The 12,278-nt window shown below is 42.1% G+C and overlaps 1 protein-coding gene and 1 non-coding gene across 12 annotated transcripts in view; one reads left to right on the top strand and one right to left on the bottom strand.

Annotated features, from left to right (window-relative positions):
* The window catches only part of clasp1a (cytoplasmic linker associated protein 1a), a 78,867-nt gene that overhangs the window by 24,044 nt on the left and 42,545 nt on the right, over nt 1-12,278 (top strand). For all 11 annotated transcript variants that reach the window (XM_041950756.1, XM_041950751.1, XM_041950753.1 and 8 more), the window contains exons 3-8: nt 3,158-3,236; nt 3,858-3,961; nt 4,387-4,478; nt 4,605-4,680; nt 5,305-5,402; nt 8,011-8,081. In XM_041950756.1, coding sequence (XP_041806690.1) covers nt 3,158-3,236; nt 3,858-3,961; nt 4,387-4,478; nt 4,605-4,680; nt 5,305-5,402; nt 8,011-8,081 — 520 coding nt within the window. The remainder of the gene's footprint in view (nt 1-3,157; nt 3,237-3,857; nt 3,962-4,386; nt 4,479-4,604; nt 4,681-5,304; nt 5,403-8,010; nt 8,082-12,278) is intronic.
* LOC121616705 lies at nt 2,645-2,771 on the bottom strand. Its single transcript, XR_006007327.1, has one exon. It is a non-coding gene; the product is annotated as a U4atac minor spliceosomal RNA (small nuclear RNA).

Here is a 12,278-nt window from a genome sequence, read left to right as displayed (position 1 = left end):
CACAGGTAGTAGAACTTAACATATGTTGTGTGATGATTTGCTGACAACCATGTCAGCATCATACATGTGCTGTCTTATTTCTCTGACTGATGGTGTGTTCAGACATGCAGCTTCAAAGACACAAGCCAAAGCTGCTCCACAGGGACGTGCTGGTGTCAGAGGTGTGAAAGTGCAAAGTGGAAACAGGGTGTGTTTTCTGTCCAACTAAGATGAAACAGATTCTTATGTAACAAAGATACACGCTCACAAAATACTGCCCAGTTGTCCAATGGGAGCTGCCTATGTAAAAGTGCTCAATGCGTAAATACCCGGCAGCTACAGACTGAGTCAAAGGCAAGAGACAACCTGCCTCTTTGTATGAATTTGTCTGAACACATGAAGAGGTTTCAAGACTGAAAGCTGTTGTGTTTTTGTGACTGTGATTGGACAAGAGTCTGGGATTTAGTGGTTTCCTGCCTTCACCATTCAAAGCCATTCACACTGCGCACTCAGTTGCCCCTGAAGGTTTTACCTCATGTTAACTCTGACAAGCCAGTCAGGCAAGAAAGTAAGATTTTAGTGTACAAGCTTTTAAGTAGTGAAAAGCAAAGAGACAGAGCGGTTTTCCTACCTGTGAGGTTTCATCATAAAGGTGTGGATGCTAGATGATTTATATGTATTTTAGGCAATTTGTGTTAAGCCACCTGTGCTACCTGAGATTTTAAGATGAAGCCTTGCTGGTTGTGCTAGAAAATAACTGGTTTGAACAACATGTTGTGCGACTACGTCAGCAGGTAGCGGTGCTTATCGTTGTTCCAACAGGGCAAAACCCGTCCATCATAGAGAGAGGCGAGGCGAGATAATCATTAAAGAGGCCTAACAGTGCTCATTTTCTCTTCAAGCTGTTGCACTCAATTTTACATGTGAGAATGGAGAAAGGTCAGACTGCTTTGTCACCTCTGCACACCTGCTTCAGTCTCTGAGTGTGGCGACGGTGTCCGATTGTTGGTTTGCAGAAAGCTACAGAAATTATTCCAGTTCTTTCAACCAGCTTTTAGGTGATGCTCGCTCTGCTTCTTCAGGACCCTGAGTGCTGTTAGCATGCTAAGATACTCACAAACACAGGAATATTGCAGTCAGTGTCATAGTATACTGAATTAAATTCCTTGAATTGGCAAAGTTTGCATCATTTATAATTTGCACCATTTGTTGATGGTGTTGGAGAAGCTTGCTGTTGTCCATCACTTTCCCGCTTTCTGAAGTTGTCCATCTCCTTTTCTTCTCTGCTCGCTGCTCTGGCCGCATCTAAACTGGCATCACATTTCCACCTAAGCATGAAAAATAATCAATTACATTGTCAGCCATACTTTTTTTTCCATGTATTGTCCTCGTACAGCTTATTGAACCTGCAAACTAAACAGCACTTTAAGTTAACAATTTTGGTCTCACTGTTGTCTTTTTAATGACGTTTGTCCAAAATGTCCTGGTTTGTAGAAAATACAGAGACGAACCTCGTGCAAAAAGCTCACACGTTGTTAACATTAGGTCGTGGAAAGCCCTCAGCTGGGGGTTGGTAGGTCTCTGTATTACAAAACAAAGGAGGCGTGAAGAGACCGCTAACAGTGGAATGATGACGAATGAGCCCCTCAATAAATTGTTTATATTCAACCACACTGTCTTCTGTCAACTGTCTCCTATTTTTCATGTACAATGTGCTGATGATTTCTTTCAAAGGTTAAAGGTAAATGTAGGGGTGTCCTGGTCAGGATTGGTGTTGTTATGGAGTCATGCTGTAGTGAACAAAAACCCTGCAGAGGACGAGTAGAATTGAGAACACATCATGTCGGGTAGGAGGATTTGGAAAGGGATGATGTCTGTGAGATTTGGGTTTAGAGCCTTCAGGGGGGGTCATGTGCTCGTATTTTGTATTTTGGGGGTCCGGATGTGGATGTAAAAGGGAGTTAGCCATCTGTCTGCAAAGAGGAGGAGCCTGTCTGTCCTCATCTGCTCTGGACTGCGCTATTATTCTGCATATCTCCTCTGTTAAGCTTGCACTCAAACGCAGGGTGAGTTCAGAAAAGGAGCAGGGAAAGGAGCGTTGGCCTCCAGCTGTCACACAAAGAAATGTGGAGAGGACCTCCTGCGTCGACCTTACCCCAGAGGAGCTGAACCTAGCTTTGAGATGACCCTCTCAAACTGAGAAGTGGAGTTTCCGTGGAGGTTGAGACCGTCGTTCAACTCTCCTGATCCCTCTCAGAGCTCTCATCGAGTCTTTGTCGGGGCCCTGTCATCAGTCTAATTACTGTAATTCCCTCCAGTTGGAGAACAAAGGGACCTGATCTGAGGATTAGGCCTGCAGACACCAGGCCTTCTGCCTGCTTGAGTGCTCACTACCTGTTCTGCCAGTGCGAGAAAAAAATCTGGAAAAGCAAGAAAATACAGTGTGTGAGAGCATAAAATGAGTGGATGACAATAGACTCCAGAGCCTATTGAAAGGTCCAGCTGAGAGTAGAATAAGCTGCTTGAAAATGAATTAACCATACAGAATTCAAAAATGCTCACTGACAAAGTGTTGTGATACAACTTCTTCCTACCATTAGATGGCAGTATAATTACACTACTATTTGGCAACACAGTAATTCTTTTTGCTATTAACATGATGATAGTTTCCAAAAATTGCACCATGTTCTGGGATAAATTCCAGGTGATGCATATGTGTTGTGATGGTGCTAGCAGGGCTACTCTCACTATGCGTTCATTGAGCAGCTCTCTCACCCCAAGACAAGGAAAGATAACTAGGGAGGTGCCTGTGCTTATGTATCAATGTGTACTCATGGGATGTATCGTCATGGTGCAGGAGTGAAAATGTGGCGTATGGCCTAAGATTTGAGTCCCAGACGTGCTTTAATTTGATGCTGTGCAGGTTGCAGGAGGCCAGTGTCATTCATTAACACAGCACAGGCTTACGAACATAAAAATGTCTTTACCCACAATCCTTTGCAACAGGACGTTTCGATTACAGCCTTCAACCTGGCCTTGTCCAGGGTAGCAACAATGATTACATGGTGCTTATGAGTGATATCTCTGAGATTTGAGAAGATTTATATGGTTTACATTGATGAAATGTTTTAAAATTGCAGTTAGATTAATTTGTATTTGCTTATTGTGTCTCCACCAGGTGGCACTGTTGGGCTTAGACCTCTTATCTGCCGTAGTGACAAGGTTACAGGAGCGATTCAGGGCCCATGTGGGAACAGGTAAGATTCAGATTTTCTTTTTGTTTTGTCTTTTTTGTGTGATGTGTGTATTCTCATATTTCACATCATTGTACCTACTGAGAAGTAACACACACACACACACAGTCAGAGTGAGAGTGATATGTTAAACAGGCCACACCTAGCAACACGTCTGATGGCATCAGTTATACCACATTATATTTTCTTTGTAGCCACTCATTCACCTTTCTCAGGTGAGCTCTCATCTCTCTCTCAGCTGAACTGAACAGTTCTTAAGAAGCTTAATGACACTCTTTTGTTGATGTTAGATTATCATTCATTTCACCCCGTTAACAGCTTGCCTTCTAAATTTAAATATCTGAACAATGACATTCTGTTGTCCTGGGTGGGTTTCTTTCCCCCCTCACTAGCACCTTGATTGCTGGTCACTTCCTGTTCTGGCCCTTAGTTTAAATGTGATTGAATTTATTTCGATATTTAAGACATGCAGGTGAAATAATTTGTCAGTAAGAAACATGTTTATCAGCACAAAGCCTTTTTTTTTTCCGTCTTCATTCATTCCTGCCCAGCAGTTCTGTTCTGTCTCATGTTCTCTTCTTCACTTCACTTATTTGGTGCTTCCTTCTGGTCTCTGTCCCTCAGTTCTGCCCAGCCTTATTGATCGATTGGGAGATGCAAAAGACCAAGTGCGAGACCAAGACCAAATACTGCTGCTAAAGATCATGGAGCAAGCTGCCACCCCACAGGTACAACACACACACACACACACACACACACACACACACACACACACACACACACACACACACAGAAACACTCTTTTCCGAGTCATTTCCGAGATGTTTGATTCTCAAACCTGTGATATTGTGATCCAGCACAACCCAGTCCTGTTAGCCGATACCCCACTTTTGATGTATCCATGGGAACAAAACAATAGGGTTTAACGATAGCCACGACCCTCAAACAATAATAGCACATACATTGATTGGTATTTAAACTTTTCTTTCTTTCTGTAACTGATGCAGGGCATGGTTAAAGTGATGCAGGAATGTCTTGCATGCTCTCAGGTTATAGTTGGTCGTGTCTGCTTCCTGTCCTATAGTGTATGTTATCGCAGTAATCCATTTTAACAACACAGCACGTGTGCATATTCTTCTGGTGTGTGTTGCAGTACGTGTGGGACAGAATGCTGGGAGGCTTCAAACATAAGAACAACAGGACCAGAGAAGGAGTGTGCCTTTGTCTCATCGCCACGCTGAACACGTGAGTCACACGCCTCCCGTCCATTTCACCTGTCGTTTACCTGTCGTCACCTATCTATTCAAACTCCTCGATATGATTCCATCTTTCTGGTTTCTGCACTGATTTATGTGAGTTCATGTCCTCCAGATACGGAGCTCAAGGCCTGACCCTCAGTAAAATCGTCCCCCACATATGTAACCTCTTGGGAGACCCCACAAGCCAGGTATGCCCCATCATGCCTTTCTTCCATCTCCTTTGCTGCTGTTGTGAAATGGGTGTCATTCTTCGGTTTACCATAAAGATGTTTGTGGAAATGTTGTGCAGTCAGATACGTGAGGTGATGACATGTTAATTAAAAACAACCTGCTGATTGCAGCTTCTCAAATGTGATTTGCTTGCTTTCATATTTCTAGAAATTGAATATCTGTCAGTGTTTTTTGTTGTTGTTTCAAGTGAACAATTCTTAGATACTGTCATGTTTTCTGCCTACTTGTGTTAGGTGTTGTAGTTATCTTTGACATGAACTACTTAATTAATCAAATACTTTTAATTAATCATGAAAATAGCTGTTAAATAGATCCTGGCACTCTCAGCAGAATGACTTTTCACTTGAGTATCCTCTGATAGGAAGATGCCATGTTCAGACTCCATAGACTGGTCTTCCCCTGGTGGCAGCATTAAGTAGTGCACTAAAACCTGCCATGCTCGATTGATGCATCAAACCGAATGAATATAGTGCAAATTTAAACAAAATGTCCCAAAATGAGTGAGAGTAAAGAAAATATTCTAAGAAGGACCAGCATTTATTGAGGTTGCTAATGAATTCTTGTGGTTTTGTGGTCGTCAGGTACGTGACGGGGCTATGAGCAGCTTGGTGGAGATCTACAGACATGTGGGTGAGAGGGTGAGGATGGATCTCAGCAAAAAGGGCCTTCCACAGTCACGGTACGCCAACAGGAAGCTGCCAACCTGTCGCTGTCTGTCTTCTTATTTGTGCCTTCCATCCTCTTCTCTTTGTTCTTTTTTGTTTTTGCATCATTTCTCACTCACTCACACACATAAACGTACACGGTGTACGAAGGTCAGATGCTGTTGTAATTGTAACAGGAGGATTTTCTCGCATGTCCAGACACAAAGAGGTAGCAGGAGACAACACTATGGTTCTCCCCCTGGTGGCCGAATCAACACACTGCAGCTGCAGAACACTGATCAACTCAGGGGGATTTACACTCAGTTGCCAATTTCGTTCGTACATCTTTATCAAAGTAATACACTCTAATACAACAGTTCTGCAATGAATCCTCACTCCGTGAAGGTTATGATCTTCAGTTTTTGTTTGGGACTGTCTTACAGAGGTGTTGATTCGGCTGTAGGAGCGTTCTGGAGGATGTAGTTTGTGGCGCTGTTACATTATGCTGCATCATATTAAGAGGTGTTTCCAATATTATGTCCAACCCATTTATATCAATGGATAGAGTAAATAATAGAAACGCCTCTCAGTGTAATTCAGTTCATCAGCACCTCAAACTGCGTCCTCCATAATGACGTCTCACATTCTAACCTTCATGAAGGGAGGATTTACTGCAGGACCTTTGTATCAGACTGTGTTAGTAATGCCTGTCACGCTGTTAAAGCTGAGAGTTGTCTGTTGTGTTTGTGTGCTTTTGTTTTCAGGTCAAACAGTAATGTACTTAAGTTAATTGGAAATATAATTATAAAAGTATAGAAGAGTCATTACAAGTACACTTTTACTTCATGTGCTTCATTTAAAGTATGTTTGACAGATACTTTTAAAAACTATACTTCTTAATAGATATCACTAAATTCTACTTAAATGTACTTAAAATTAATATACTAATTCTGCAGTACATAGAGTGGTATTTCAAAGTACTTATAAAAAATGGATGCAATTGTAAGTGTATTATGAGTTGTACTTAAGTGTACTTTTAAAAAGTGTTCTAAATTACAAATACTTTTAATAGTAACAATGTGTACTCATGAGAAATATACTTATTTTCAAGTTCTTTGTAATTCACTATTACTTTGCTTAATTGAAGTGTACTTTAATTTCACTTCATTTGAAGTATATTTAAGTATATTTCCAACACATTGGTGATATAATACAATTGTACTGTGAGCGTGTTTTGATGCTCATGACTTCATGAACTTCAGTTCACGTAGAGTTTTTTAAAAGTTCTGCAAATTTAGTAACTATTTACTTTTCAAGTATACTCAAGTATTACCCACATGGCTTGAGTACACTTAAGTATACTTGAAGGTGACAAAGCTAGCATAATATGTGCTTAGTACCTTCTTCAAAAAGTATAACTGAAGTCTAGTATTTTTTCCTCTGGGTTTAACAGTAATGTAAAGCTCAGGCACTGTGGACTGTATGCCCATAGGACAGATACACTTACTTTCATCACATGTTGGAGTTTCAGGTTCTATAAAAACCTTGTGTACCCTCTCATCTGAACACTTCCCCTGCAGCTGCATGAGCCGAAGTCCAACTGCTTTAATGACAAGGTCCTGTGTCGTTTTTAAAATGGCAGTGCTGTTGCTAAAAAAAAACTTAATGGTTCCTATTCATGTGATGTGACGCGAGTCCATTTTTTCCGTTTCATTCTCCTCAGTTGTGTTTTTGATGATATGAAATATACAGACAAATGAGCTTCGCTAAGCTCTGCTAATAACTGAGGAGCGACTTTCCTTCCCTCGTCTAGTTTATCGCCTGCTTCTCATCCATGTGGCAGATGTTGTGATGATCTGTTATGTGTCATTATGTGTTTTCATCATTGTGTCGTGTTCACTACGTCACGCAGGAGTGAGCTGAACTCAGTAGCACTCGATGGAGTTAGGGTGTGTGCCGTGAGCTCGAGCGTTCTCGGGTTTCATTTCATACAGGCTGCAGAAGTCACTGGTTGCTTTGTTTGATATAAGCTCATGACAGAACGGTCCAGATGATTTTTATAGCCACTAAATCTGATTTATAGTCGTCTCGCTTGTAGTCAGCCCCTGAACGAGGCCTTCAAACAGGCTGCCAGAGTGTCAAAGCTCAGGTTTGGATGAGCTGTAATTGTTTTTGCTTTATATCACAATCCAGCAAACATGTGCAGACCGTTTCTGTTATGTGTTTGTCCTATTCGTCCTTTTTTACGCTGGACCTTATGTCTTGCATCTCTCTCTCTGTCGTGCTCTCTCTCTCTCTCTCTGTCGTGCTCTCTCTCTCTCTCTCTGTCGTGCTCTCTCTCTCTCTCTCTGGCGATAACGCCAGTTTGTCACCTGTGTGGCAGTTTTGGACGCCGTCTATTTTGGTCTTGGCCGTCTGTGCTGCACAGTGCAGAGGGAGAGCTTCTCACCTCAGAGGTGATGGATGGTGCAGTCAGCAGCTCCAGCCTCGTCTTTGCTGTCTGTCGTTATTCTCTCTGCTCCACTTTTCAGACACTTTATTTTTTCTCCCCTTTCCCTTTTTTTCTTGTATTTCTTCCCCTCTCTGCGCATTTATCATCACCTTTTTGCAGATTTTCTTATTCCTGTCTGTCTTCTTTTACAGGTTGAATGTAATCTTCAGCAAATTTGATGAAGTCCAAAGATCCGGGAACATGATCTCATCCTCTGGCTCAGGTGAGTTTCTAGCTTCTGTATTTTTTATTGACTTCAACTGTTGCCTTTGCTTTTCATGTGGTATCCAGATGGCTCTCAGGCCTTCTGACATATGAAGCATCGCTGTTGATCTGAAGTTAGTTTGCCTAAATGTGAATGTTTTTTAAAACTCCCCGCTGGGTGGTTATTCTCTCGTTGCTCGCGTCACCGGTTTTGTTGTTTTCCTCCCTGCTAACATCCAGCACAGTGGGGAATGAGGATGGACAGATGCACTGTGAATATCAGAGCTATTGCTTTCTCTTAATGTGGTGTGAACTGAAGACAGTCTGCAGCAGCTCGGTGCTTGTTTGTTATGTGGTGCAGGGAGAAATTTCAGTAATATCTTCTTCATTCAGGCTTGCATTTTCATCACATCGTCTGTGTCTTCCAGTTAGTTATTTCTCTCCCGTGTCACCGCTTGACTTTCTGTCACACTGCGTCCGGGTGTGTCAGCTTCCTTTAGACTGTCCGTGTTGTGCATGTGTGTGTGTGTGTGTGTGTGTTAATTGCTGTGTGTGTGGAGGTAGAGGCGGGGTTGCAGTCCAGACGGACAGCCTGGGGCTAGAGGGGATGAGATTTGTCCACAGGAGGTGGGCATCCACTGGAGCTTTCAGATGTCCCTCTGTGGAGCCAGAGACCAAAGCAGGCTTCCCTCTAAACTGTGTAAATACATCAGAACAGACAGGACAGCGTGGAATAGAGACACAGTTGCTGTAAAAGGAAGATCCTGTGGTTGCTCACTTATGAGCGTTTTGTGTGTTAGGAGAGTTGCGACCTCTGTGCAGGTGGAATCGCTCCGACACCGTTCCTGCTGACTCTGTCCCATTGCAGCTGACTACATCCACTTTGCATTCACAGGGACAACAGCTGAGCCAAGGAGAATAGAGTTAGACAGGGCTCAGCAGTCCAGTCTGCGGCATCTCCTTCCAGCTACCACGTCACAACATTTCACATGTGGACTCTAACTGCCACAACAGCTTGATTAAGTATGCCATTCAGGGGCATTTGCTGACCCTCTAGTGTTAGCTGATAGCTTAGCTGTTAAATGAAGTTTCTTTCTGTTGGGACTCACCGCTGCCCAGGGGAGGACAACAGCAGACAGTTTGACCTAAACTGATCAAACTTAAACTGACTTTTAAATGTATTATTGTTATTATTATTATTATCTGTAGCTTATTTTAGCACCTGACAATAAACTGTATAATAGACTGCTTCTATTCTTATCAGCTTTAAAAGGTCGCTCCACGTGAAGATTACTTCACTTGTCATGAAGACTGAAAACAGCTGTGTGATGTCTTCTGGATGAGTTTTCTTAAGAAAAACTAATAACCCCGGTGAGGACATCTGTGTTATTTTCTCCTTAACAAAAAAAAACCTGCGTTACAAACTGGATACTTGTAAAGATGCGAGCATTCGCCAGGCATGGAGGGTCTAACGAAGGATGCTGTTGAACTGCATTATGGGAATTGTATTGCTTGATTGGAGCTTGATCCATATTAGCATATTACCAGCCTTTGTGGGATTGATTTGATCTTTTTTTTTCTCTGGCAAGATATTTAACTTCCCAAGTAAATAGCTGCACTGCCCTTTAAGGCAGTTCCATAACAGTCATTAATTACTTTATCACTTAATCAGAGTAAAGCTGATAGCCTTAAAGCACAAATATAATAAATTATGTAACGAGCAAATTAATTATTCTTTCTTTGTCTAAGACAGTCTCCTGCAGGGTGGAGTCTATTGCTCCATAATCTGCTTTAATTCCAGATATTGACATTAAAATGATCTTATTTGGTTGAGTTTTGCGACACCGTAGCAGTGCCGACTATGAGGATGAATAAATGAGTGCAGTCTCTCCGGGTCAACCTTCAGCGGAGTTGCTGAAAGTTAATTTGGAAAGCTAAGAGGAATATGCAAACGTGACTCATTTTAGCAGTTATTAGATAGTCGAGCATCATATTCGTCATGATCAGCAGCTTGGCTCCTCGCAGGCTCCACTCCTCTCTTTCACGGTTGCTCTGAAATTGTCTTTGTGACCGGGGATGATGACTCATTTTAATTTAAACCCATTTGCCTCAGAGCGGACGGGAGAATGTCTGAGGAAGAGCTGCGCTGTTAAACAAACCTCCAGCTTAGTTTGACAGTTGTGCCAACCAAAATAAACTCAGTGTACAGAGGAGAGAGGAGCACCAGCGAAGTGGAGCGAAAGGTAACTTTATTGCTAAATGTATGTGGACAACATGCACATACTATCAAAAAACACCTGCACTGAACTTCTTCTTCTGCAAATGACTGAAGGTGAAGGTTTTGACGAGACAAAAAAAAAAAAACCTGAATCCTGTCTGGTTTCGTCTTCATACTGGTGATGATCTGCTGGTGAGAGTGATGGAGGCAGAGGGGGCGGCTTCGCTGTGGTGCTGCCACAAGAGGAAGGGAGGGGGGAGGAGAGTGAGAGGCAGAGAGACTGTAGAGGGATAGATGGAAGAGAGAGAGGGAGGGAGGCATAGAGAGTAAAACAAAGCAGCCATTTCTGTGGCAACACTGAGAGGTAAACAGTGGGCGAGAGATATAGGGCAGAGGCAGGAGAGAGAGAGAGCTGAGCTCCCAGCTGTGTAGCAGCATCCCTCTCTGGATCAGCGCTCAGGGCGTCTCTGCACCATGACGGCCGGAGAAGGTAAGACTGGAAATCGAATGGGTTTTCTCGATGGGTTTATGGAATGGCACACAGATTATCCATCCCTCCAGTGGCTGTGTGTTTGTTCGTGACTGCTGGATGAGGAGAAGATAACAGTTCAACTCTGTAATCTTATGTAATCTTTGTTTCTTTGATGATGCGAACCGTGCTCTCATTGATATCTCCAGTCAGAGGAGACTGTGTGTCTGTGAAGTGAATCCAGTGAATGGATGGTCTTTCCAGCACACGGCTGTAATGTTACATTTCATGCCCTTGTTTATCTCCACTCTGTCTCCCCTCGGCGCCTCGAGCGACAGCTTGCCTAAAGCATCCCAACACTTTTTAATCTCGGTCCGACGTCGGCCAAGATCTGAGAGTGTTACTTTCAAAATGTAAACTGTAACAAATGGCCTGTCTGTAATTTGCATAATTAGTTATGTAATGCATTCAGACGGACCATAAACAGTTTAAAAAAGTATTCACTTTGCTGCTTTAATGGTATTATTTACTACCAAATACAGTTGGATTATCTATTTATCTGTATGTTTTTAAACTTGCGCTGCAGTTTTAACGAGATCAGACTTATTGCATTACTTCCAGTGTCACTGCCACACAGAAAAATCGACTTTCAACCTGTCTCTGCAGCTCTCATGTCCTCTTATGTCATTTAAATCGAACACCAGGTGTGTGTTGTGCAGCATTTATTATCAGGAATCTCTTGAGTCTGGAGTTCGCAGTCTTTGCGGCTGAGTTTATCGTAATCAGCACCACTTTAAGATTATTCTTGCAATGAATTGCTCTCATTTTAAGCCTATTATAGAATAATGCAGCACAGCTAAAACCCTCAAATTAAAAGTGCACAGATCTCAATCTCTAAATCTCAACGAGGAGTGCTTCATTAGGTTGATTGGCTGATGCAGAGCACTGATCGGAGTATTTATTAGATTACTTATTCATGCTGGTGTCAGTAGAAGGGAATTAAACAAATGTAGAATGAATGAATGTGAATCTGGGAGAACATGCTTTCTGCAGTGTTGTAATTTTATCTAACTGTAATTACTCCACCAGAGACAGAATCATGTGTGGAGTATGACACAAATGAATTTATGTCTGAGTAATAAGGAATTGACCAAGACTGGTGCCCATGCTGAATCTGTTGGTTAGCATGTTCTTTAGGCTCCAACTAATCAGTGTTTTCATTATCAGTTAATTTTCTGGTCACCGTTTGTTCTGTAAAATATCAGCAAATAGGGAAAAAGGCATATCAGAAGTCCTAGAGCCGATGGTGATGTTTCCATGTGTCTGACCAACACTCCAAAACCCCCAAAATATCCAGTTTATTATTATAGAAATGAGAAATGATCACAATTTTTAAGCTGGAGCTAATACATTTTTGCCGTACTTGCTTAAAAAAATGACAAAACAGTTAATGAGTTGTCAAAGTTTTTAATTGTCTTACTGTTGCAGTTGCAGTTCCACTAGAAATAGCATCTGGTCATGATACTGAA

Source organism: Chelmon rostratus, chromosome 13, assembly GCF_017976325.1.
Source record: "Chelmon rostratus isolate fCheRos1 chromosome 13, fCheRos1.pri, whole genome shotgun sequence".
In the NCBI taxonomy this organism is placed as follows: domain Eukaryota; kingdom Metazoa; phylum Chordata; class Actinopteri; order Chaetodontiformes; family Chaetodontidae; genus Chelmon; species Chelmon rostratus.
This window is presented reverse-complemented; position numbering and strand designations above follow the sequence as displayed.